General features: G+C 42.5%; 1 protein-coding gene across 1 annotated transcript; it reads left to right on the top strand.

Annotated features, from left to right (window-relative positions):
• The first annotated feature begins 893 nt into the window (after positions 1 to 893).
• cad (carbamoyl-phosphate synthetase 2, aspartate transcarbamylase, and dihydroorotase) lies at positions 894 to 23,029 on the top strand. Its single transcript, XM_068576816.1, has 44 exons — positions 894 to 1,282; positions 2,406 to 2,545; positions 2,688 to 2,817; positions 2,980 to 3,122; positions 3,386 to 3,527; positions 3,779 to 3,950; positions 5,488 to 5,673; positions 5,760 to 5,869; positions 6,006 to 6,148; positions 6,233 to 6,364; positions 6,751 to 6,984; positions 7,070 to 7,291; positions 7,856 to 8,044; positions 8,174 to 8,298; positions 8,622 to 8,755; positions 8,925 to 9,037; positions 9,760 to 9,924; positions 10,017 to 10,102; positions 10,320 to 10,566; positions 10,872 to 10,970; positions 11,142 to 11,366; positions 11,479 to 11,661; positions 11,747 to 11,965; positions 12,135 to 12,302; positions 12,435 to 12,617; positions 13,047 to 13,151; positions 13,523 to 13,768; positions 13,854 to 13,935; positions 14,564 to 14,730; positions 14,995 to 15,159; positions 15,634 to 15,765; positions 16,042 to 16,243; positions 16,332 to 16,522; positions 16,671 to 16,811; positions 17,591 to 17,680; positions 17,860 to 18,001; positions 18,114 to 18,304; positions 18,407 to 18,481; positions 19,200 to 19,412; positions 20,042 to 20,167; positions 20,287 to 20,442; positions 20,608 to 20,709; positions 20,969 to 21,063; positions 22,315 to 23,029. The coding sequence occupies exons 1-44, from the start codon at positions 1,192 to 1,194 to the stop codon at positions 22,412 to 22,414; spliced, it is 6,702 nt and encodes a 2,233-aa protein (XP_068432917.1). The 5' UTR covers positions 894 to 1,191; the 3' UTR covers positions 22,415 to 23,029.
• Positions 23,030 to 23,883: the final 854 nt, after the last annotated feature.

The raw sequence follows: 23,883 nt of genomic DNA on the forward strand, positions 1-23,883 counted from the left end.
GGAAATTATGGGATTACAGCAGCCCTTATTCAAAGATAAGTAAGTAACATAAATTAACAGTAGAACAGTAATAAAAACACAATTAAAAACAATTAAACAGTAAGAAACAAAAATATGAAGTATACAATGCATAGTGTATGAAGATACAATGAGAAATACTATTATTATTATTATCATCATATCATATTTTATCATATTTATCATAGAATTAAGATTATAAACTATCATATTTATCATAGTAAAACTATTATCATATTTTTGTACAATACTGTTATATCTTTTATATTTTGTGCCTTATTTTTTTATTGTAATTCTGTGTTAGAAGGACCAAGCAAAAATTAGCTTTTCATTGTGCAGAATAACTGTCAGTTATCTGTGCATATGACAGTAAAAACATCTTGAATCTTGAAATCACATACAACAATTTCAATTCATTGAAACAATGCTCAGTATATTTTACGTCTGGTGAAGGCTTTCATGAGAAGGTTGCAGTTTCCTTTAAGCCGGGTGGAAGGTAAAATTCTTACCCACCTGCAAACCCTGAAAGAAGCCCCACTATCAGCTGATCACCTCCTCAGGTACTCATTCATGCTCGGGGCAGTTTTTCTTTCTCTGCTCATTGCAGTATTACATTACATTATATTAACGCTTCTCCAGAACTAGGGTTTTTCTGCGTTCGCGAGATCATCGCCTCCACTCCAGGTGAGAAGAGAGGGGGCACTTGGCTGTGCAGTCGGAGTGTTGAGATAATATAATGTACGTCCAATTAAAATATCCATCTGTCTCTATCAATCAATCGCTCAATCATCCGGCTTTTATTTTGAAATTTCACGGCGGAAATGCAGTGCGTGCTACGTCAAACCTGCCGGTCCCAGAAACAGGCCGACTTCCACACTGCTGGCGGCGCGTGTGGAACACTTTTCATTGACCGTCCCGGTCGACTAATCGGCAAAATAGCTCAATAAACTCGCTTTTTTGCAAATTCTTCACGCATTTTAACCAAATTCAAGAATACGACAACATACGTCTGCTTTGGCGGTCAAATTTGGTCTAAATCGGTAGTTATTTGGAGTCTCCTCTTGCCTCTTCGCGCGGCGTGAGTTTCACGTGGAGACCTGGGGCTCATCACTACTCTAAAACATCCATCAATTTTCCGGTCACGCTGGTTAGCATTAGCTCTCTGGGGGAAACATGTCAAAGATGGCAACCTTGATTCTAGAGGACGGGACCACGTTCAAAGGGCTCCTTTTTGGCGCAGATGTGTCAGTTTCGGGAGAAGTTGGTACGTCCTTTTCAAGCTAATTCATAACTTCATTTATAAACGTTACGTGTAACGTTACTGCTGCTTTCAGCTAGCTCATACATAGCCACCTCCGTAGATGCGCTCGCATAGCTGACTTCAAATGAGATGGTCGGTTCTGTGTTTGCACATAATGTGCCACGAGTGGAGGGGCTGCTGGTCGGAGTTGCAAAGCGCCAAACCCCCTTCCCAATGAGTAGCTCAACGTTACTTTCCCCGCTCCTCACAGAAACGTGTCGCCATAGCCAAACTCTCACATTCAACATCTGCCAGTTCCACGTTGTTAGATACAGTTGTGAAATAGTCATGCACACGTCACTCGACATGTCCCCTCTTCTTGTAAAATGTAATTTACAAAAAAAAAAAACCATCAGTCAAAGTTAAATGTCCAAGGCTCTACTTGCTATTCTACCACCTGTGGCATCTTTCCGTAAAGATGGTCCGACGGGAACTACTGTTTGAAAAGGTGAACCGCGCTGGAGTAAATGCAGTGCAACGTGGGGCAGGCGTGCCGAATCAAAGATGAGGCAATGTTTGATACACGGCCAAACGTCGCTGTGTGACGCATGTACTTGTCGGATGGGCAGCATTAAAGTGATATAGTTGTCCAACGCACACAACAGCCTGGCATCTGCGCCGGTGGTTTAGTTGTAGTAGTAGTAGAGTCCCTCGCGTGTGTGTGTGTGTGTGTGCCATAATGCATAATAACTAACTCAAAAAGGCTGCATCGTGAATGTTGACAAAGGGCCGAACTATTAAATTATTGTGGATATACTATCTACATTATACATTGGAATTTGAATTCCTTTTATTTTTTTTCCCCACAATACTTTTTTACAAACTGAAGAAGGCAATGTTTAAGTCAAGAAGTCTGATAATGATCCTTGTCACTTCCACACAGTGGGATTGGTGCATCCCTATTTATTAATGCCCGTAAACCTGAATCAAGACTCATCAGCAAACTAACATATGGCTTTTAATTCTGTTTGTTTTGAGTAAAGGATTTAGGATTTACTCATAATTCTGGTGTCAGTGACTTGCAAATTCCCTTTGTGTTCCTTATTTAAGAGCCACTCAGGTCTAACCGAATGTTTTGTGTGTGCAGTGTTTCAGACGGGTATGGTGGGCTACCCCGAGGCTCTTACTGACCCTTCCTACCGCTGCCAGCTGCTGACCCTCACTTACCCTCTGGTGGGCAACTATGGTGTCCCGCAGGACGCAGAGGGAGAGTTTGGACTCAGCCAGGTGGGCAACAATAAGTCGCTCGAGTGTTAGAATCAAAACTGGGAATCGGGATCTAACTTTTGTCTGTGATCACACTGTTGTTTCTCCTCCTACCAAAGCCACTTAGTGACATTTTTTCATGTACTCTTGTTGTCTTGCTCAGTGGTTTGAGTCGTCAAAGATCCACGCTGCAGCTCTGCTTATCGGAGAGCTGTCGGAGAGTCCCAGTCACTGGAGTTCAGTCAAGTCACTGGACCAGTGGCTCAAAGAGCAAGGGATCCCTGGAGTACAAGGTCAGGAAACCAAAATCTAAATGGACTAATTCTAATAAATGAATGCAGAATTAAATGCATGATTTGAGGGGAAACAATTGGCGATGTTTGCAATATTTTAAATTTAAAAACACAAGACCTCAACTACAAATTTTGATTATCTGTCGTTTCCACGATCTCCAGGCATCGACACCCGCCGTCTGACCAAAAAAATCAGAGAGAAAGGGACCATGTTGGGGAAGCTGGTTGTGGACGGGACTCCAGAGGACAGTATTCCCTTTGATAACCCAGACAAGAGGAACCTGGTTCAGGAAGTCTCCATGAAGGTAACAAACCCAGATGGTTAAAAACGTTTAACTTATTAAGCCCAATAACTAAATACTAAATTCTGTGCTGTGTTTCTGTCTTCATATGACCATTAAGTTCTCTAAAATGTGTGTAGAAAAACGATCACACAGGCTGGAAGTAAAGAAATCAAAAGTATTAATTGGATTGTTCTTGTTTTAATACATGGCAATAATACCGCAAACAGACCTTGTTCTGACCCCAGAGCAATGTATCTCATTACTTCTCTTTTGTTCGCGTCCAGGAGCCCAAAGTATTCAACCCCAGCGGTAGTTTGCGAATCACAGTGGTGGATTGTGGCATCAAATACAACCAGATCCGCTGCCTGGCTCAGAGGGGCGCCTGTGTTACCGTCGTACCCTGGGACCACCCGCTGGACAGCACAGGTCAGTACTTTGGACTTCAGTGTCAGACATGAATGGGTTCTCAGGGGCCGTCTGACTCTCACAACCACCCATCCCAGTACTGTGCACACACATCTTTTTCTCTAACATACACATGGCACTTTAATAATATACTTGTTTTATTCTTTTATTGTACATTTGTGTATTGTCTATCATTGCCATTGCAATTTTTTTCCACCATGTCCAACCCTCAGGGGTAACTCTGGTGTTATTTATGTTTTTTCTTTTTCTAGATTTTGATGGTTTGTTCATCAGTAACGGCCCCGGGGACCCTGAGTTCTGTCAGACCACCATCAACAACGTGAGGAAGGTGGTCTGCGAGGAACAGCCCAAGCCGCTTTTCGGCATTTGCCTCGGACACCAGCTGCTCTCCTTAGTCATTGGAGCGAAGACCTTCAAGATGAAGTTAGTACCTCATATTCCACAGTCTACTGCAGTTGTGCATTTTGCTCAGTTTCATCAAACAAATTTGAAACAAGATTTTAAATTTTGGACTGTAAATACCAAGATGTATGTAGTTACGAGTTGAAAAACAGTTTCTTTTTTTTTGATCTCATTACAATTTTGCTGCAATTCATGAAGCTCTCGAACAGTGCAGAGTCAATCCGTCAATAAATGAATTGGTTCAATGAGCCATAAGCGTCAAATTTGAGTTTATTTAGAGCTTACTACGGGTATGCACTCAATCCAGGAGCTCAGTCGGTCTCTTGCCAAGTTTATAAAAGATTTCTGGAGCAGGACAGAGACAGAAATGTGCCCTCAGTGACCTGAACCAGGGAACCTCGTCAAAAACCCGTTTGCACTATCTGTGGTTTTCTTTGGAGAGTTGTGATTTTAACTGCAGATTTTTGCTGTTCTCAGCAGTCTGGTCTCTCCTGACTAGTCTTGTTATGAGAAAAAGCTAAACAAACAAGCTGGCCGGATCCCCACTGTAGAACTCCACAGCAACATGTGTGAGACTCCCCCGACGGTCCGCTTTATCAGGCTCACTGTGAAGGTCACGGCGGGCAGCAGATTTTCCCATCGGCCCTCTGAAATGTTGTTGGCATCTTGAATGACGAGGGTTTTGTGGGATAGCATTGATATTGAGTTTATAGATAGTTCACAGGGCTTCCTTGTAAGAAGCAGGTACCGTATATGTCTCTTCACCTGGACTTAATAGTCGAAAGGCCCCGTTTGAAATGGACCTAGATTTACATTTGGGTCAGCTAAATGTGTTGAATTGTGCTTTTTTGTTGTTGCTGAATTGCATTGTGTTTATGTCATCACCTAGTAAAATATCTTTGCCTTGAAATTTAAATGATTTTGATGACTTTGATTTCCAGGACATGACTTTTAAAAATAAAAGGTATTATTAGTTCACTGGATTCAACAAAGAAATCCAGTGAACTAACTTTTTTTTGGTTTGATAGAATGACAGAATTGCATCTCTTACTTTTTTATTCTTGTGACATTTGAACTATTAAAAGCAATATAACTCCCACAATGCATTAGGATGGTGCCAAAATATTGCTTTGGGTTGCATAAATGCATTTCAAAAGAAAAAACAAACTCAAAGAATGTATCATTTCACCAATATTTGCTTAATTTTATTTTAGGTTTTGGATGGATGATATGTTATGTAAATAAGATTCACATTTCACAACCCAAATGTGAAGCTTTTGTAGCCTGTTATGGCATTAAATCATCGAATATCTTAATTAAAACTCAGCATAAAAAAACAATTACAGCTACTACCACAAATATAGCCATTTGCATTTCTTCAGGTTAAGGTCTTATGTAACTACAGTAGGGGCGTCAATCGTATCCTTTGTATTAAAGGTGGACAACAACAACCAGATCAGATACTAGACTGCATTATCCAACTAACATGTCTGTCGGCTCCTCAAAATGAAAATGAGTCCGCACGGTTGGTTTGATTAGTATTTCTCTTGTCTCTTAGGTACGGTAATCGTGGCCATAACCAGCCGTGCATCCATAAGGGAACGGACCGATGCTTCATCACCAGTCAAAACCACGGCTTTGCCGTCGACCCCAGCACCTTGCCGAAAGATTGGGACGTCCTCTTCACAAACGCCAATGATCAGACCAATGAGGGCATCGTGCACAACACAAAACCCCTGTTCAGGTAACGACACAGTAACCTGGTGCCTCGTATGTGAATGAGTAAACGATGTGATCAAGCCTTCTGTGATGCTTTGCCCCCCTCTTTAGTGTTCAGTTCCACCCAGAGCACATGGCCGGTCCCACTGACCTGGTCGGCCTGTTCGATGTCTTCCTCGACACCGTGAAAGACCACAAGGAGGGCAAGGCCACCACATCGGGTAACAACAGTTTCTTTGTTTTTAAAGTACCTCGTAGAGACCTTTCTAATTCTCTCACTTCACAAATAAAGTGCATTACAGTAATTCTATTAATTGGAGCAACAAAATCCAAACGCTTGTGTGTGATTGTGTCCAGTGAAGCAACGTCTCATGGACCACCTCACCTACCCGGGTAACCCGAATCCTGGGGAGGTATTAAGACCCAGGAAGGTCCTCATCCTGGGCTCTGGCGGACTATCCATCGGCCAGGCCGGGGAGTTTGACTACTCTGGCTCACAGGTCAGTCAGAAATGCCTTCTTTAGGAGTTTATGTGGCTGGCAGGCTTATTATTCCATCTGATGTTGTTTTGTCTCATTTTCCAGGCTATTAAAGCTCTTAAGGAAGAGAATATCCAGACTGTGCTGATCAACCCAAACATTGCCACTGTCCAGACCTCCAAGGGCCTGGCTGACAAAGTCTACTTTCTGCCCATCACGGCGGAGTATGTCACTCAGGTACAGATGAACTCTCTTTTATTTTTTTTCCAGCTAAGTTCACTAAAAATGATATTTAGGTGGGCTAGCTTACGTGCAAAAAACATTATAAAGGTTGCGATTTTGTATTGAGCTCCACTAAGAGGACTGTCCCCTCTTGAGAAACTTAATATAACGAATCAACTATTTTGACTTAATGTGGTAACTGATGAGGGAATGTGTGTAAAAGCCCATGAAGGATACGATGTGTTGAAATTCTTAGACGTATTTTTTTAATAGTAGTTGGTACAACAAAAAAAGGATGTGAATTACTTTTTCTTTAACTTTGATTCCCGATTTTTTTTTCTTGCAGCACTTGCTTTTATGTGGTATCAATGGTTCATGTCATCCCATTTTTCCACTCACAGGTGATAAAGAATGAGCGTCCAGACGGCGTGCTGCTGACCTTCGGCGGTCAGACGGCTCTAAACTGCGGCGTGGAGCTCACTAAGCTAGGCGTCCTGGAGAAGTACAAAGTTCGGGTTTTGGGAACACCTGTGGCATCCATTGAGATGACTGAGGACCGGAAGATCTTTGTGGAGAAGATGGAAGAGATCAATGAACATGTTGCACCCAGTGAAGCAGCACTGTCGGTTGAGCAGGTGAGGAGACGGTACATCCGTTCCTTCAAGACACGCCTTTCAGTTCTCACATCTCAATGCATCCTCTCATTTTATGTCTTTAAAGGCAGTGGCAGCTGCAGAACGCCTCGGCTACCCGGTCCTGGTGCGCGCCGCTTTTGCTCTTGGTGGTCTGGGCTCGGGCTTTGCCAACAATAGAGAGGAGCTCATCTCTCTGGTGACATCAGCCTTCGCCCACACTGTCCAAGTGCTCGTGGACAAATCCCTAAAAGGCTGGAAGGAGATTGAGTACGAGGTGGTCCGGGATGCCTATGACAACTGTATAACTGTGAGTACAGAGGAGACACATTATGTTTTGGTAGAGGCTTTGTACGGTTGATGCCCAGGCTGCATTCCCAGGCGCAGGTTAATTGCTAAATTAGATATATGACTTGGTTATAGGGCCGTACCGAATAGTTTGAAGCTTCATTTAGAACTTTGACGGTTTAAATTTAGATGCTGTTATTATTTTTGTATATTCACCCTGTATTTATGCACAACTTCAGATAGAGATCAGGCTACACCTAATGTTATTAGTATTAATAGTATCTGTAGAATTAGATTCCAGTGGTTGCTACGTGGGATACTGGAGTACTACTTGTGTGATGTGAACATTTCCAATAACTCCAGGACATTGTAAAGTCCCAAAATCCTAGTTTTTAAAAATAAATTAAAGTAAGTAAGACACATACAGGATCCTACGATAAAAGAAACTAAAAAAAGACACTGTATTTGATGTGTAATATTTTTTTTTTTCTATTTATAACTTCAAAGAGCTGTTTTGTACATTAATGTCACTATTTCATTTTATGATACTAGTCAGTATACTAAGTCTCCGTTTCCTCTTGTTCAGGTGTGTAATATGGAAAATATTGACCCCCTGGGCATTCATACTGGAGAATCCATCGTGGTGGCGCCCAGTCAGACGCTTAACGACCACGAATACAACATGCTGAGGAACACGGCCATCAAAGTCATCAGGCACCTCGGCATCGTAGGAGAGTGCAACATCCAGTACGCTCTTAACCCAGAGTCTGAACAGGTACACATGCACACAGCATTTATAAATGAAGTGTTCATACGTACACCAATACACACATGCTACTTGGTCAGAAGTGCAAACACACACACAGATATTCTCTTATAACTTCTGTGTTATGATGTTTTGCAGTACTACATCATCGAGGTGAATGCCCGTCTGTCGCGCAGCTCGGCCCTGGCCAGTAAGGCGACGGGTTATCCTCTGGCTTATGTCGCGGCTAAACTGGGCCTGGGGATCCCTCTGCCACAGCTCAAGTACGTGTGTTACATCCCAATGAATCCGCACTATATAATAACACAGCAATCCTCTCAGACTAGGGATGATGATGGAGCTCTGCAGAAGTGTGTGTTAAAAGCTACAACAAAATGACGCTTTCCTGTTTGGAAATTTGTGTTTAGTATTTGGCAGGAAATGTGTTTCTTCTCAAATTCAGACATGGTGTTAGCATTGTAGCCCTGCTATTAATTATTTACTTTTAAATTATTTTTTACTATTCTGGATTGCATTCAAATCCCTCCATAACTTTTGCGAATTTTGTGATTCAGTAATAACAAATCTGTGAATGTATTTTCTGTAGGAACTCTGTTACCAACTCAACAACGGCAAACTTTGAGCCTAGTTTGGATTACTGTGTGGTGAAGGTGCCTCGCTGGGATCTCAGCAAGTTCCTCAGGGTTTCCACCCTGATTGGCAGCTCTATGAAGAGTGTTGGTAAGAGAACAGGAATCTTATTAACACTTTTAACACGTTTCTGCCTTGATGAAATCTCTGCTTCCGGACTGGAAAGACGAGATCTTACTCTCACTCTGCTGTTTATGAATGCACTTTTACACAGAACAGTGACGATGAGTAGATCTTCATCAGCACTTTGTCTCGCCAGGTGAGGTGATGGCTATCGGCCGCAGCTTTGAGGAGGCCTTCCAGAAAGCGCTGAGGATGGTGGACGAGAACTGTGTTGGCTTTGACCACACCATCAAGCCTGTTTCTGAGAAGGTACAAAAACAGTTCATGCTTCCTAATTTGTTAGTTTTTATTATTGTGTTGCCTATAATCCTTAGGTCTTTCAACCCATGGTGAGTTGCTCAGTGTCCATTATTCACATGCTATTGAATCGACTACTCGATCATCACTCGTGTGTCATGGCAGAAGTCGGGCAAAAACGGTCTGAAGAATCCATGTTATAAATACTCGTTGGTTTGCATTTTGAAGAAACATTGTTCAATGGAAAATTCCCCACCTTTTTATGTAGATGAATGTATTCAATTGAAGCGAATAAAAACCTCACAGCGCGCCACATTGACTGAGAGAGCTGAGTCGCAGAGCCGTACCATCAGTGCCTACAGTTACCAGGATGCATTGCGCTGACGCCCGTGGTCTTTTGCAACTGCTCATGCCTCTCTGTCTCCTTTTTACGCTGTTGTCGTTAATCTGCAATACAAAAGAAGAGAACAAGGACCTTTTTCTTTCTTGAGCAGCATCTGGCGGGAAACTACAAGCAGAATTAGTTTGTAGTTCTTCCTCACACCCACTACATCACTATCACGTCAAATGACAGCGCTGGGTACAAAAAGAAGAACAGATTTTGCAACGTTCTCCGTCACTATAGCAGCAACTGAGGAGTTTATTGCTTCAATCGACTGCCTTTACGTCAACACCCTCAGCGTCTTTTTCACCAAACCTGCACTCTAAAGCGCATGCCTCCTTTTGCTCACCAGGAATTGCAGACTCCTACAGACAAGCGCATCTTTGTCTTGGCGTCGGCGCTCAGAGCCGGCTACACGGTGGACCGCCTGTATGACCTCACCAAGATCGACCGCTGGTTCCTGCACAAGATGAAGAACATTGCTGACCACGAGAAGCTGCTGGAGACGTACAACCAGGTACATTTGATGAGCGGTAACCGATGTGGGGGAAAATGTCACCCGGTTCTGTCTTCTCTTGAGTCGTTTGTATTTATTGTTCTTCCTCCCAGGATGAGAGCGCCATGCCTCCAGAGGTGATGCGAAAGGCCAAGCAGCTGGGATTCTCAGACAAACAGATCGCACAAGCTGTACAGAGGTGGGTGGGAAAGATGAGACAGTGCTCAAGATGCTCACCATTTTAAGGCAAGTGCTAAAAAGCCAGACTGAAAAAAAAATATTAGTTAAATATATATTGAATTATTGTTCTCATTTATACTAACATTGCTGGTCTGATATCTGTAATATCTTCTTTTTTTATTGTCCTTATTTCCTCTTGATCAACATATTCTGTGTTTTTTTCCCCCCTCGTACAGCACAGAGCTTGTCGTAAGAAAGCTGCGTCACGATTGGTCCATCCTACCCGTAGTGAAGCAGATCGACACGGTGGCGGCCGAATGGCCCGCCTTCACAAACTACCTGTACCTGACCTACCACGGCACAGAGGACGATCTGGCCTTCAACGATCAGCACGTCATGGTGATCGGCTCCGGCGTGTACCGCATCGGCAGCAGCGTGGAGTTTGACTGGTGCGCCGTCGGGTGCATCACAGAGCTCAGAAAGGTGAGTCCCAGTTGAGGGGCACGTAAAGGACTGAAATGGATGCGAAAGGTCGTTTTTAGGCTCTAATTGCTAGCTGATGACAGCTGTTGTTCCAGCATTTTGACCCTTAATCAATAATCAATCCTGTCTGTTGGATTTTTACCTGGTATGGTAACTTACTTTTTGTAAATTGACCAGTTTAGCTTCAGATTTCTTTACTTTATTTTCTGAAAAACAAGTGAATGCGTAACCATTTCATCTGGCTTGCAGCCACATAACATTAATAAATTGTATTTAATAACATTTAGTTGTCTCGTTTATTGCAGATGGGCTATAAAACTATCATGGTGAACTACAACCCAGAGACGGTCAGTACAGACTACGACATGTGTGACCGCCTCTACTTTGATGAGATCTCCTTTGAGGTAAGATGTTCCCACTAATTAAAAACTGATACCAGAAATGTGTTTTTTAATGGTGATGAAACTATTTTAAGACACAATTTTAAAACTTCATTACACTTCATATATTTAACCATACTGAAAATACATTATGGGTTATAAACAAGGCTAATAAGTGTTCGGGACATATCTCAGGTGGTGATGGACATCTATGAGCTCGAAAACCCGGAGGGAGTGATCCTCTCCATGGGAGGCCAGCTGCCCAACAACATCGCCATGTCGCTGCACCGTCAGCAGTGCCGCATCTTGGGAACCTCACCCGAGTTCATCGACTCGGCTGAGAACAGGTTCAAGTTCTCCCGACTGCTGGACACCATCGGAATCAGCCAGCCCCTGTGGAAGGAGCTCTCCGACACTAAGGTACAACCTGTTTTAATATATTTACTTTGCATTGTCGGCCGTATTTTTCTGCATACCGTGTACATAAAGTCGTCATGCCTATTTCCCCGTGTGTTTTTTTTCTTTTCTTCAGTCTGCTATGAAGTTTTGTGAGACCGTGGGTTATCCCTGCCTGGTCCGTCCTTCCTACGTTCTCAGCGGAGCGGCCATGAACGTCGCCTACAGTGACGGCGACCTCGAGAAATACCTGACCGACGCTGTGGCTGTGTCCAAGGAACACCCGGTTGTGATCTCCAAATTCATACAGGAGGCCAAGGTTGGACCAGATTAAAAAGTAATTGATCTTGAGCTTGTGAGAAGTCAGTTCTTTACGGGCTGTGTGTCATTCGCGCAATTTCCAGGAGATTGACGTAGACGCGGTCGCGTGTGACGGCGTCGTGATGGCCATCGCGGTGTCTGAACACGTGGAGAACGCCGGCGTTCACTCCGGTGACGCCACGCTGATGACTCCACCGCAGGATCTCAATCAGAAGACGATGGAGAGGATCAAGATGATCGTCCACGCCATTGGCCAGGAGCTGCAGGTCACTGGACCGTTCAACTTGCAGCTGATCGCCAAGGTGAGAATCCTTCCGGAGGTCGCGCCACGTTGACATGAATCAGACACAAAAACGTCTTTTTGGTTTGTGCTTTTGGTAGCTAACGAACCTCATTTAGCAGACACTCTGTGCTTAGGAGGAAAACGGTGAACAACAATGATCTCATGCTGGTCTCTCCCCCCCCTCCCAGGATGACCAATTGAAGGTGATCGAGTGCAACGTCCGAGTCTCCCGCTCCTTCCCCTTCGTATCAAAGACACTGGGCGTGGACCTCGTTGCCATGGCAACACAGACCATTGTGGGGAAGGACGTGGAGCCTTTGGGCCTCATGAGAGGGAAAGGGATTGTCGGCGTGAAGGTAAACTAAGTCACTTGTGGCTGCATATCAGCTTCTATGTTTTTACCTTGTCTGAGGAAACACCCGTCAACTCTCATTTCCACCTCGCTGCGTGTCATCTCTTTTCTCACTACGTGTCACATTATCCTCCAGGTTCCCCAGTTTTCGTTCTCTCGCCTGGCCGGAGCCGACGTGGTGCTCGGGGTGGAGATGACCAGCACTGGCGAGGTGGCCTGTTTTGGGGAGAACCGGTACGAGGCTTACCTCAAAGCCATGCTCTCCACGGGCTTCAAGATCCCCAAAAAGAACATCCTGCTTTCCATCGGCAGCTATAAGGTACTAGCATCAACTTTAAACTGGTTAGAGCGCACACCACGTGGGCACAGATGCCCTGAGCATCGAGCTCCGGTTTGATACCTGGCTGGATGGACCATTTCCTTTTGTCGCAATCAAATAATGGCATAAAATGCAAAAGAAATCTTCAATGAAAAGCAGATAAATGTATCGAAGCCAAGAGCTGGTTAGATGTGCATGTTGTGTTCAGCTGAGCCACCTGGCAGTTTACATTATGCATCTTAGTGGAAGAAAATACAGTCTTGAAGTACATTTCAAGGCCATGTCGAGATACATTGGAGCCTTTTTTTTTCTTTCTCGATCACATGATTGTGTGTGTTTGATTAAAAAATACTTTAATGCTTTGTCTTTGACCAGAAAATCAACATTTTTTACTCAAATAAACCATAAAATGGTTTTGTGTGCGTACAGAACAAGAGTGAGCTGCTGCCCACCGTGCAGGCTCTGGAGTCTTTGGGTTATGACCTCTACGCCAGTCTGGGCACTGCAGACTTCTACACTGAACATGGAGTCAAGGTAACTGAGCCTGTTTCATATTTTTGGATTTCATTATTTAACGGCAGAAAGATCTACTATTTAGTCAAGGAATCAAGATTAATTTTATCGACAGATGAAAAATACATTTTATACTAAGACTAAAATAACTTTAATCTTGTAATTGTCGGTACATGTAAAAAGGTGTCATGTGACAAGAATCATGTGTTTCAAAGACTTAAAGTCAATAAGAAGTCAAGCAAAATGCATCATACTCGAGGTAAAATATTCTGACTATAACAAAGGCCATGTTATGCCCCAACGTATGAATGTGCTAATGTTACAGATAAATTGAGCAATTCTATCCTGACCAGTCACAAAATGAAATGAATCCTTCTGGTTTCCTGTGTCAGGTGAAAGCAGTGGACTGGCCTTTTGAGGAGGACGACAGCGAGTGTCCCACCAAAGAGAAGCAGCGCAGCATCATGGACTACTTGGAGGAGAACCACTTCGATCTGGTCATCAATCTCTCCATGAGGAACAGTGGAGGCCGCAGGCTCTCCTCCTTTGTCAGCAAGGGCTACAGGACGAGGCGCATGGCCATCGACTACTCTGTCCCGCTCATCATCGACATCAAGTGCACCAAGCTCTTTGTCCAGGTCACATATAGTGTTGTTGCGGTTCTTTTAGGAGTAATATGAAGCTTTTCGTTGGATGTTAACTTGAGTGTTGATGTGTTTTCAGGCTCTTCATCAGGTCGGTCCGTCTCCACCAGTGAAAACACACATCGACAGCATGACATCCCAGACGCTGGTCCGTCTGCCTGGTGAGTCGCAGCAACCAGCCAAACAATTTGATTTGATTCATTTGTGTTGCTCTATTCTGACTGCCTCGGCGCTTTGAGAAGGAACACAAAAACACATTTTTTTTCTTTTTAATTGTCTTCCAGAAAACCATTACAAAAAAAGATAACCTTTCACACAACGGTCTTCTAATATTATGTTGAATAATGAGCTTATGTTAATATTGTTTTGAACAATAAACAGTAGCCTGGTAGGAGCAGCGGGAGATAATAATATAATACTAACTGGTAAAAATTAATTTAAAAGAAACTTGATTGACACTTAATTATTTGCTCTACTTTGTATCTTAAGTTTTTTGTTATTATTATAATCGATTTGTGTGTTTATACACTCTTTAATTTCCTGGATGGTTTTATATATTTTGAAGTATCCACTTTCTGTTTTGTGCATTTAAACATCATTTCCTGGTTCCAGAAACTGTGATACTATTGCAATAACCCAGGAATATAAATAACCAGGTTACCCCTTATGTGATCAAAACCAGCATAATATTCATGAATATAATATTTTGGGTACGTGCCATTGTACATGGTGTTTGTTTAAGAACTATGTAAATAATTGCTGTTGTTTTTTTCTGCGATTGATCCTTAGGTCTGATCGATGTGCATGTTCACCTGCGGGAGCCTGGAGCCACACACAAGGAGGACTTCTCCTCTGGGACAGCAGCTGCTCTGGCAGGAGGAGTCACCATGGTGTGTGCGATGCCCAATACTTCCCCCGCCATCACTGACGCCAGCACCCTGGCCCTGGTTCAGAAGGTACGCCAAGCTTTGCTTTCTCGTTTGTCTCTGTCGGTTACATCGTGACTCATTCGTCCGGTCCAGACTGTGAGAGGATGAGTGGAGTTGGGTGTCGACGCTCTGGTCGCAGAGGGTCCATGCAGACATCTGATCATGGCCCCGTTGAATGGTTAATCCAATGTCAGAGATTTCTTGTCACTGTGGTTAGTCTCCAAATATTTAATCCGTGTTAACAGGCATCAAAATGAAGGAAATAAATCCTGTGCAACATTATATCATCAGCTGGCCAAAGCGGGATGCAGGTGTGACTACGCTCTGTATTTGGGCGCCGCTTCAGACAACGCCGCCGTCCTGCCGTCCATCGCTAGCCAGGCTGTCGGCCTGAAGATGTACCTGAACGACACGTACTCCACCCTCAAGATGGACAACGTATCTCTTTGGATGGAGGTAGGTCGAAACCAACTACATTAACATGAATGTACCTTTTTTAGGAATAAGGGCAAAACCTGAGATATTTGGGGAATGTGTATTTTTAAGCTCTTAATTCCTTTAACAAACCACATTAGTTAAACTCCATTTTATGCAATTTAAACCAGTGCTAAATGTGTCTTAAACGTTCTGTTATTGTTTTATAGTGGGACTATTAAAACTGTAAGGAACGGAAAAAAGTGACAAGATTTTGGCTTGGCTTGTTATGTATAAGTACTTATTTTATGTTTTGTTGTTATAATGTTCACCTAAATATATTTCTTCAATCTCATAAACAGTTTTTTTTATTTTTAGTCATTTTCAGTCTTGTTGAAATAAAGTAATTTGCTTCTGGGGCAAAGCTTTTGCAAGCATTTTTCATTTAGTGGACATTAAAATGTGATTCATTAAACCCCCTTGCTCTCTAAACCATGTGTCTGGTTCTGTATGAAGCACTTTGAGAAGTGGCCCAAGCAGATGCCCATCGTTGCGCACGCTGAGAAGCAGACGGTGGCCGCAATCCTCCTGGTGGCCCAACTCTACCAACGGCCAGTCCACGTCTGCCACGTGGCCTCCAAGGAAGAGGTTAGATACTGTTTTTTCATTTTATTATACATCAGATTTTTCATTTCAAGAAGTCAAACTGTCAAGAATTTGGTTGAACTTTGCCTAGTAGTGCCAGGCAGAGGAGAAAATGAATCCAGAAAGATCCTTTTTTCTTTCTTCTGTTTTTTTGATAATACGGTGAAAATATTGAGAATGAATCAAACTTCTAGTCTTGGCGCATTTACCAAAATGTAAGCTCTATTGAAATTGTCCTCATGACATATTATTAAACTCTACAACTTTCATCTTTTTCAGATCATGATCATCAGAGCAGCGAAGCAGAGGGGCATCCAGGTCACATGCGAGGTGGCTCCTCATCACCTCTTCCTTTGCGAGGAAAACATGTTGGAGATCGGCAGCGGACGAGCGCAGGTCCGACCCATGCTGGGAACACGCGAGGACATGGAGGCTCTCTGGGAAAACATGGACATCATCGACTGCTTTGCCACAGACCACGGTCAGTGACGGCACGTCAGTATTATTAATGATTCACAACCGAGGAGGAGAGCTAATGTTTTCCTCGTGAACATGATCTGTGTCGTCAGCTCCCCACTCTGTTGAGGAGAAGAGCGGAGATAGTCCTCCTCCGGGTTACCCCGGCCTCGAGACGATGCTGCCGCTGCTGCTGACCGCCGTCAGCGATGGCCGTCTTACTCTGGATGACATCATCAGGCGTCTTCATGACAATCCACGCAGGATCTTCAACCTCCCTGTACAGGAAAACACCTATGTGGAGGTACGCATACATTGAGAGAGTGAGAGTATTTTGCTCTGCTTTGGAGGCAAAAAACGCACACGGGAATCTATGCTTCATACTTAATCTGGCAAATAATGCCCACACTTGTGTTTTATTAATTACTTAATCACTTTTCTGTGTCTCTCAGGTGGACTTGGAGCAGGAGTGGGTTATTCCTCAGGCCATGCAGTTCACTAAGTCGAAGTGGACACCTTTCCAGGGTCTGAAGGTGAAGGGCAAAGTCCGCCGCGTGGTTCTTCGAGGAGAGGTGGCCTACATCGATGGCCAGGTCAGCACTCGCACACACACACTCACACTAATTTGTTGTAGTTTTATTGTGTTCACAAGTCAAAAAGGCTGTATTAAACTCAACGCTTATGAATAATTGTGAATGTTCATCATTGGAGTGGTTATTTTTTACTGTTTGTTACATTTGTGTCTGAAGATAATAATTATACAAACTTAAAATGCAAAGCTTTGAAATGGATATGGTTAAGTGGATTTCACGCTCAATCGTGTGGATTTGTCACTTTTGGTCTTTGTGGGTCATTATAGAGCGCATGTCTACTGAAGTTCAGTGTATGTTGAGTACAAAGAAGCTGGTAAAGTGGAAATTCTTCATAATGGGTACATAATGCTCTATTAAATAACAGTTGTCCATGTAACCTAACGCAATAAACATTGAGGCACATATGTACGCAAACTAAGGAATTTGCATGTGTATATAAAAGATTAGAACAAATACAAAACTAAAATGTAGAACAGTCAAAGAATGTATTTATAGAATAGTTTTGGAAATATAAAACTGAGGCACTAGTATGAATTAGTATTTTTTTCGTGACTTCATATAATATACATTTTGTTTTTCTCTTATTTTCTGTTTATAGACTTGAGAATTGTATAAAGTAGTAAATTTAAGACGGGTACGTGTAATGAGCTGATGCTTTAGATGATAAAATAAACTCTCACATAATTCATGTAACATTTTTGTATGTTTCTGTCATTTGATTGGTTGGTAGGTCTATTGATGATTTTAAACACGTCCTTCTTCCTCTTCCTCCCTCTCAGGTGTTGGTGCCTCCGGGTTATGGTGAAGACATCAAGGCGTGGCCCGCTGCTTTGACTCATTCCCCTGAGCCGGTCAAAGAATGTCCGAGGGTACTAAAAGTGGATAAAATAATAATACATGAAAGAAGATGATCGTTATACAAATTGAAGAATAATAGGTGTATGCTAACCATGAGCACATCGTGATATATCTCCTCATCGCTGCCACCGTTACATAGGTGGATATTGTCTGGATTTATTCAGAGTTTGTGTATTTCCTGTGGTTTTAGACTCCAGAGCACTCGCGTTCTACTCCTCCCCGGGAAGGTCTGGTCCGAACCCGAGCACCCAGCCCCCGCCGATTGGTAGGAGAGAGCCGCTACCTGCTGCCTCCTCGCACCCACCGCTCCTCCGATCCTGGATTTCCCCCAGGTACTACAACTCCCACAATGCCGGGTGCACAAGCAGGAAAATATTTGCCCTTTATGCACTGCATTTGACTTTCCTCATGTATTTAACTGATCGTGTCCCCGGCTCTCTGCAGAGATGGTTATGCTACAAGCCGCCGGCGGTGACGCTTACAGCCACCCGCCTCCTCTGTCCAGGCTGCTGTCCCCTCAGTCGGGAACAGGACAGCTACCAGCTGGACACATGTCCCACTTCCAGATCTCTCCTCTGCTGCACCCGCTGGTGGGCCAGCACATCCTGTCTGTCAGACAGTTCAGCAAAGAGCAGGTACACCACACACACATGCTGGAAGAAAGAAAAAAGACAGTGTATAACATTTGAGACTTGTTGATGCCCATTCACAATTTGTGTACATTTTGTTTGTTTCAGATCTCGCACCTTTTTAACGTTGCCCACACTTTGCGAATGATGGTTCAGAAGGAACGAAGCCTGGACCTCCTGAAGGTAGGTCCTCTTCACCATGGCGTTCATCTCTTTGCTCATAACGAACGACAAATAAGCGAGTAATGCACATTAAGACCAATGGCACCTGCGATTCTTTAAAAGTGTTATTAAGTCAGTTAATTCCTATACAGCCCTTTTTTTTTTTTACCTCAGGCCCTTTAGAAAGTTCCTGTACTGTTGCTGATCGGTCAAACACACACAGCACAGCTGCTTCATTAATTAAACAGGAATGTTGTATTGATTAAGGACGAGGGGAGGGCATTTCTCTCTTTCCAAAAACAACAAAAATATAGTTGGATTTTGCAGTTGTTCTCTCGCTCACTTTCGATCGCACAAACAAGCTGAGAGGGCGAGCAGTAGAACAGACAGCACCACGGTGCTGATAATGAGAGAAAAACAAGTTATTTTCTAAATTTGTTTCAGGGCGGTTTTGTTCTCAAGCACAAGTGAATACCCATCAAACACTGGACAGACGATTTACTGTGGAGACGGATGCTCGGTGTTTGATATTCCTCTGCATTTGATTCATTAAATCCAACCTGCATCAATAAAATACTATGCAGGTTGGATGAAAAGTATTCCCAGGAATAAAATGACCAGGAACTTCTTGGCGTAATTGCAGCTCATATGACTAAGCAGACTCGTACCTGAAAGTAGTTTAGTCTTTGTCGGTCTCGAGCCCAGTACCAATTCTAGCTCCTCTCTCCTTCCTGTCCAGGGTAAAGTGATGGCGTCCATGTTCTACGAGGTCAGCACTCGCACCTCGAGCTCCTTCGCCGCCGCCATGCAGCGTCTCGGCGGCTCGGTCGTCCACTTCAGCGAATCCACCTCGTCGACGCAAAAGGGAGAATCTCTGGCCGACTCTGTCCAGACCATGAGCTGCTACGCCGACGTGCTGGTGCTCCGACACCCAACGCCTGGAGCCGTGGAGGTGGGTTTCAGCTCTCACTTGGCCGTTTTGTAAAGCACCATTCAACATGCCTTTGACACTGTGTCAAGAACATGTAATATGACATTTAGTACTTTCAAAAAGTTTTAATGTAGCCGAAGACAGCAATAATACCTTTTTTTTTTTAATCTAAATTTTACATTCTGGGATATTTTTAAAAGCACTTTGTTCAGGATTTGTAAAACCTTTGGTCCCGTCGTAGTAGTTAAAAACATTTAGATATGTTGGCTCTAATATGAAATTTTACTATAATATAAGAATGATTTTCTTATTACAGTTAACGTGCAAGTATTCAGATTTTTATTAAACTGGTGTCAAGGGTTTTAAAAATACACTAAACGAGGCATCAGCCACTGTTATTTGTTTTAATTATAAAATGTCCTCATTAGGAACCCTAAACATAGTTTCATAATTGCTATGAAGACATTTACTGGATGTAACATGTTGCGCTTCCAAACCCAACTTGTCAGTGCTCTCTGGTGGACAAACTACGCAATGATACATGTCACTCACATTTCTATACTGCGTTTACAAATACTTTATACATACAATTTTCTATCGCCGCATAGTTCCAACTACATTCTAATTGCGTTGACTTTCTGTGACTCCAGAGTGCAGCTCGTCATTGCCGTAAGCCTGTGATCAACGCTGGAGACGGCGTCGGGGAGCATCCCACCCAGGCGCTGCTGGACGTCTTCACCATCCGAGAGGAGCTGGGGACGGTCAACGGCATGACGGTGAGGAATTGGCCGACAATTTTCCAACTTTTAGTTTTTAGTAGACAACCACTTTGAACCCATATGTTTATATTGGTTTCTTATATCTGTGGTTTGTTATACCGGTCATTTCCTATCAGATAACTATGGTCGGGGATCTGAAACACGGCCGCACGGTTCATTCCCTCGCCAAGCTGCTGACCCAGTACCGCATCACGCTGCGCTACGTGGCTCCCAAGGACCTCCACATGCCGGCAGAGATCATCAGCTACGTGGCCTCTAAGGGCATCAGACAGGTGGAGACTCAGCTGTGAAACTATTACAAGCCCTATTTGAGACTATACTCTGATACAGATCTTTTATTTTTGAACAGTCATTTCTCAAAGTTTCTTAGTGTTATTATCCGAGTTTGACAATTAAAAAAAAGCATTAAAAGATGTTGTATTTTCACCTGTTTGCAGGAGGAGTTTGAAAGTATCGAGGAAGCTCTGCCGGAGACCGACGTCCTCTACATGACGAGGATCCAGAAGGAGAGGTTCGCATCTGAGGAGGAGTACAGAGATGTAAGTCAACTTGTGTTTCATTTCATCAACTGCTTGTACTTTGTCTCTTCAGATTAAGATAGAAAGAGATGCCATTCAATAAAACCTTCAAATAGTCATTTTACACTAAATCCTTTTTTTTTTTATAATTGGTACATTTTAAATCTGTTTCATACTTTGATGGGCCAAAAGGTTGTTCCATGTTTTCAGAAAGTCAAAGCTGGAGACTTTTCACTCGTTAACAGAGTCATCTTATGTGTCTGTGTCTTTTGTTTCTCAGTGTTTTGGCCAGTTCATCCTCACGCCTCACATCATGACGGTAGCCAAGAAGAAGATGGTGGTGATGCACCCGCTGCCAAGAGTCAATGAAATCAGGTAAGACCCAATGAAACGAGGCCTTCTTGTACAATAACCTGAAACCTCCTACTCCGTCACAAGAAATGGAAATGTTTTCTACATTAATTGTTTTAAGATGTTTTGGAAAATGTTCAACTTTATCTAAGGACAATATAGAGGTAGGTGGGAGTCGAGGTCAAGATGTCCCGAAAGTCACCACAACGTCCTTTTTGTAGCTGTTCTGGAGCTTTCAATCATATATGAATCTTACCCGGGCAGATAGCATTTCTGCAGTCATTAGATGTATAGATGTTCAGACTTCCAGTTTTCTGGGCACTTTTAGGACTTTGAGACTGAACGCTCATCCTGGGAAACAATCTCACCACAACGTCCATTTAGTTTTGTCAACTTGGATTCAAGATTCAGAGCTGCAAATGTGTGTAAAAGGAATAATATTCCTCCTGAAACCAGAGAATCGTGGTGTTGTCAGGCTGCAACTAACCATTTTCATAACAGCGGCCAGTTCATTTCTCAATCACTTGTTTTGTCTATAAAATGGTGAAACATGCCCGCCAGAAGCTCTCGGAGCGTGGTGACATCTTTAAATTGTTTGTCCGAACTCCAATCTTACGCTCAAAGGCTCTCAGTTTACTAAGATATATAAAACAGAGGAATGCAAAGTATTTTCACATTTGAGAAGCTGTCACTCTGGGATTTCTCATCTCCGAACTTCACCCTTTTTTTTGGTGGCATCTTTGAAAATAAGCAGTAGTTGCGGGTGTCTTTTTGTTATTTATTTTTGGGATACCACTTCCTGATAGTGATTTTTTTCTTTTTTAATTTGGAGTATTATTCTTTGCCACAGGCCTAGTTCATAATACTGCAAACGAAGGACTTTAATGAGCAGACCATATGCTCAAACACCGTCTGGTTACCTAACTCTACAACAGACAGAGACTTAACAGACCTTTATTTTAATTAGATTTTTTTTACTTCAAATAATTTGTTATCAAATAGAGGGAGATACATTTTCTGTCTATCTGTTTATCGATTAATCCATGCAGCTGAAGTTAAAGGGCTTCCTGGGAGATTGGGAATATAATTTCCATCTGATAAAGTGATATTTAATCTGATTTGATTTGTTCTTTGAAAGCAACTGATCTCAGACAGAAATCCATTTGAAATGCACTTTAATAATTACTGACTGCTACTGCAGTAGTGTAGTATATAATGCAGTACTTGATTCTTGCTGAAACTTATCCGTGTCTCCTTTTTGTGCTTTTTTCTCAGTGTGGAAGTGGACACAGACCCGAGGGCAGCGTATTTCCGTCAAGCAGAGAACGGCATGTACATCCGGATGGCCCTGCTGGCCACCTTACTGGGCAGATAAATCCACTATTTGTGCCTACCGTTTTTTAGAGTGTTACGTTTCAGACACGTTATCAGCATTTTCTTTCCTGAAATCTGTGCATTTGTCGTTTCCAGTCTCTGAAAGGGCGCTGGTAGAATGATATACAACAATAAGAGTTGAACTTAGTTTTGAAGTTTCTGAACTTTTTCAATTTTCCAAAAAAGTGCTTCTTTATTAGAAGTACTCAACACTGTATTTGGATATTTCTTTTGTTTGTTTGTGATGGCAAATAGACCATCAGCATTTGTGAGCTTAAGGAGAAGGGGAAGACTCCTTGCAGGAAAGACCTTTAATTCATAATGTCTATGGTGTTATTGATTAATTAAATGTGTTGGTAGCTGGGTAAAATGTTCCAAATTGTAAGTCAATTCAAAGGGACCAGTTACAATATTAAAAGGGAGGGAACGGTGTAAGGGATTGCTCCGTTTGGACCAATTATGCTGCCGGTTAAGTTACTATCTACCTAAACTGAAAATCGAAGCACACAATTTTCTCCAAACTTCGTCTTTTGTGGTTTCGAAGGGATTTCTTGCAATGCTGCAGTTTATACGTAATATTGTGGCATTGACGTGTAGATGAATTACTTTGTATTACGTGTAGAAATAAATAATAAACAATTTTCTCTTTTGCATTTAATGTTATTAACATTACACATCTCATATAGTTAGTTTATTATTTACATCATGGTCTTTGAGTTTAAGGCTATTTAATCAAAAATCTAATAAATAAAAAGGATGTTGATGACGCTGCAGGCAGAGAAATTGCAGCATTGCCTCTGCAAAGCTGTTGATTGTTGAACCTATTTTGCATAAATGTAATGCAAAATATTTCATACTGACTAATACAAACCTAATAAAACACTTTGAATGCTAATGTGCTGAGATGTAAAGCATGGGAGATAAATGGTCAAAGCAAGAGATGAAAGTGACTTTAAACTAAATGCTGCATTCAGGAACTATTGTGAAATAATTTATTCAATCTAATTCATAGGGGTACGTCTATGACTCAGCAACGTTTTGAATATCAGACTAGAACACAAATAAATCGCATTTGCATCCTGTAAAATACTGGAGCTGCTGAATGTTTATGAATACAGCTCTTGATTCCCTGCACTTTCATGTTATTGTCTGACACCCTATGAAAATCATGTTTTGTGTTTCTGTTTTATTTTATTTGATCTTGAATATGCAGAGGCACAGTGTAATTTCATCTTGAAAGTGCTGAAATGTGCAGCTTTTGGTGAACAATTCATGTGAAGCACTTATTACAACATTATCCTGGATCTATTTGTATTATTCGGTTGCAGCATATCGACTTGGAGATAATTCATTTGAGAAATAAGGAATCTGATTTCGTCATTAGCTTTTCATTCTGGAAAAGTGTATTTTGGAGGAAACCTTTGAAAGCATCATCCGCTTCCCTGGAACGAGAAATCAGCCAATCACAGC

Source organism: Clinocottus analis, unplaced genomic scaffold (assembly GCF_023055335.1).
Source record: "Clinocottus analis isolate CAN_PGR_092001 unplaced genomic scaffold, fCliAna1.0.p SCAF_15, whole genome shotgun sequence".
Lineage (NCBI taxonomy): Eukaryota > Metazoa > Chordata > Actinopteri > Perciformes > Cottidae > Clinocottus > Clinocottus analis.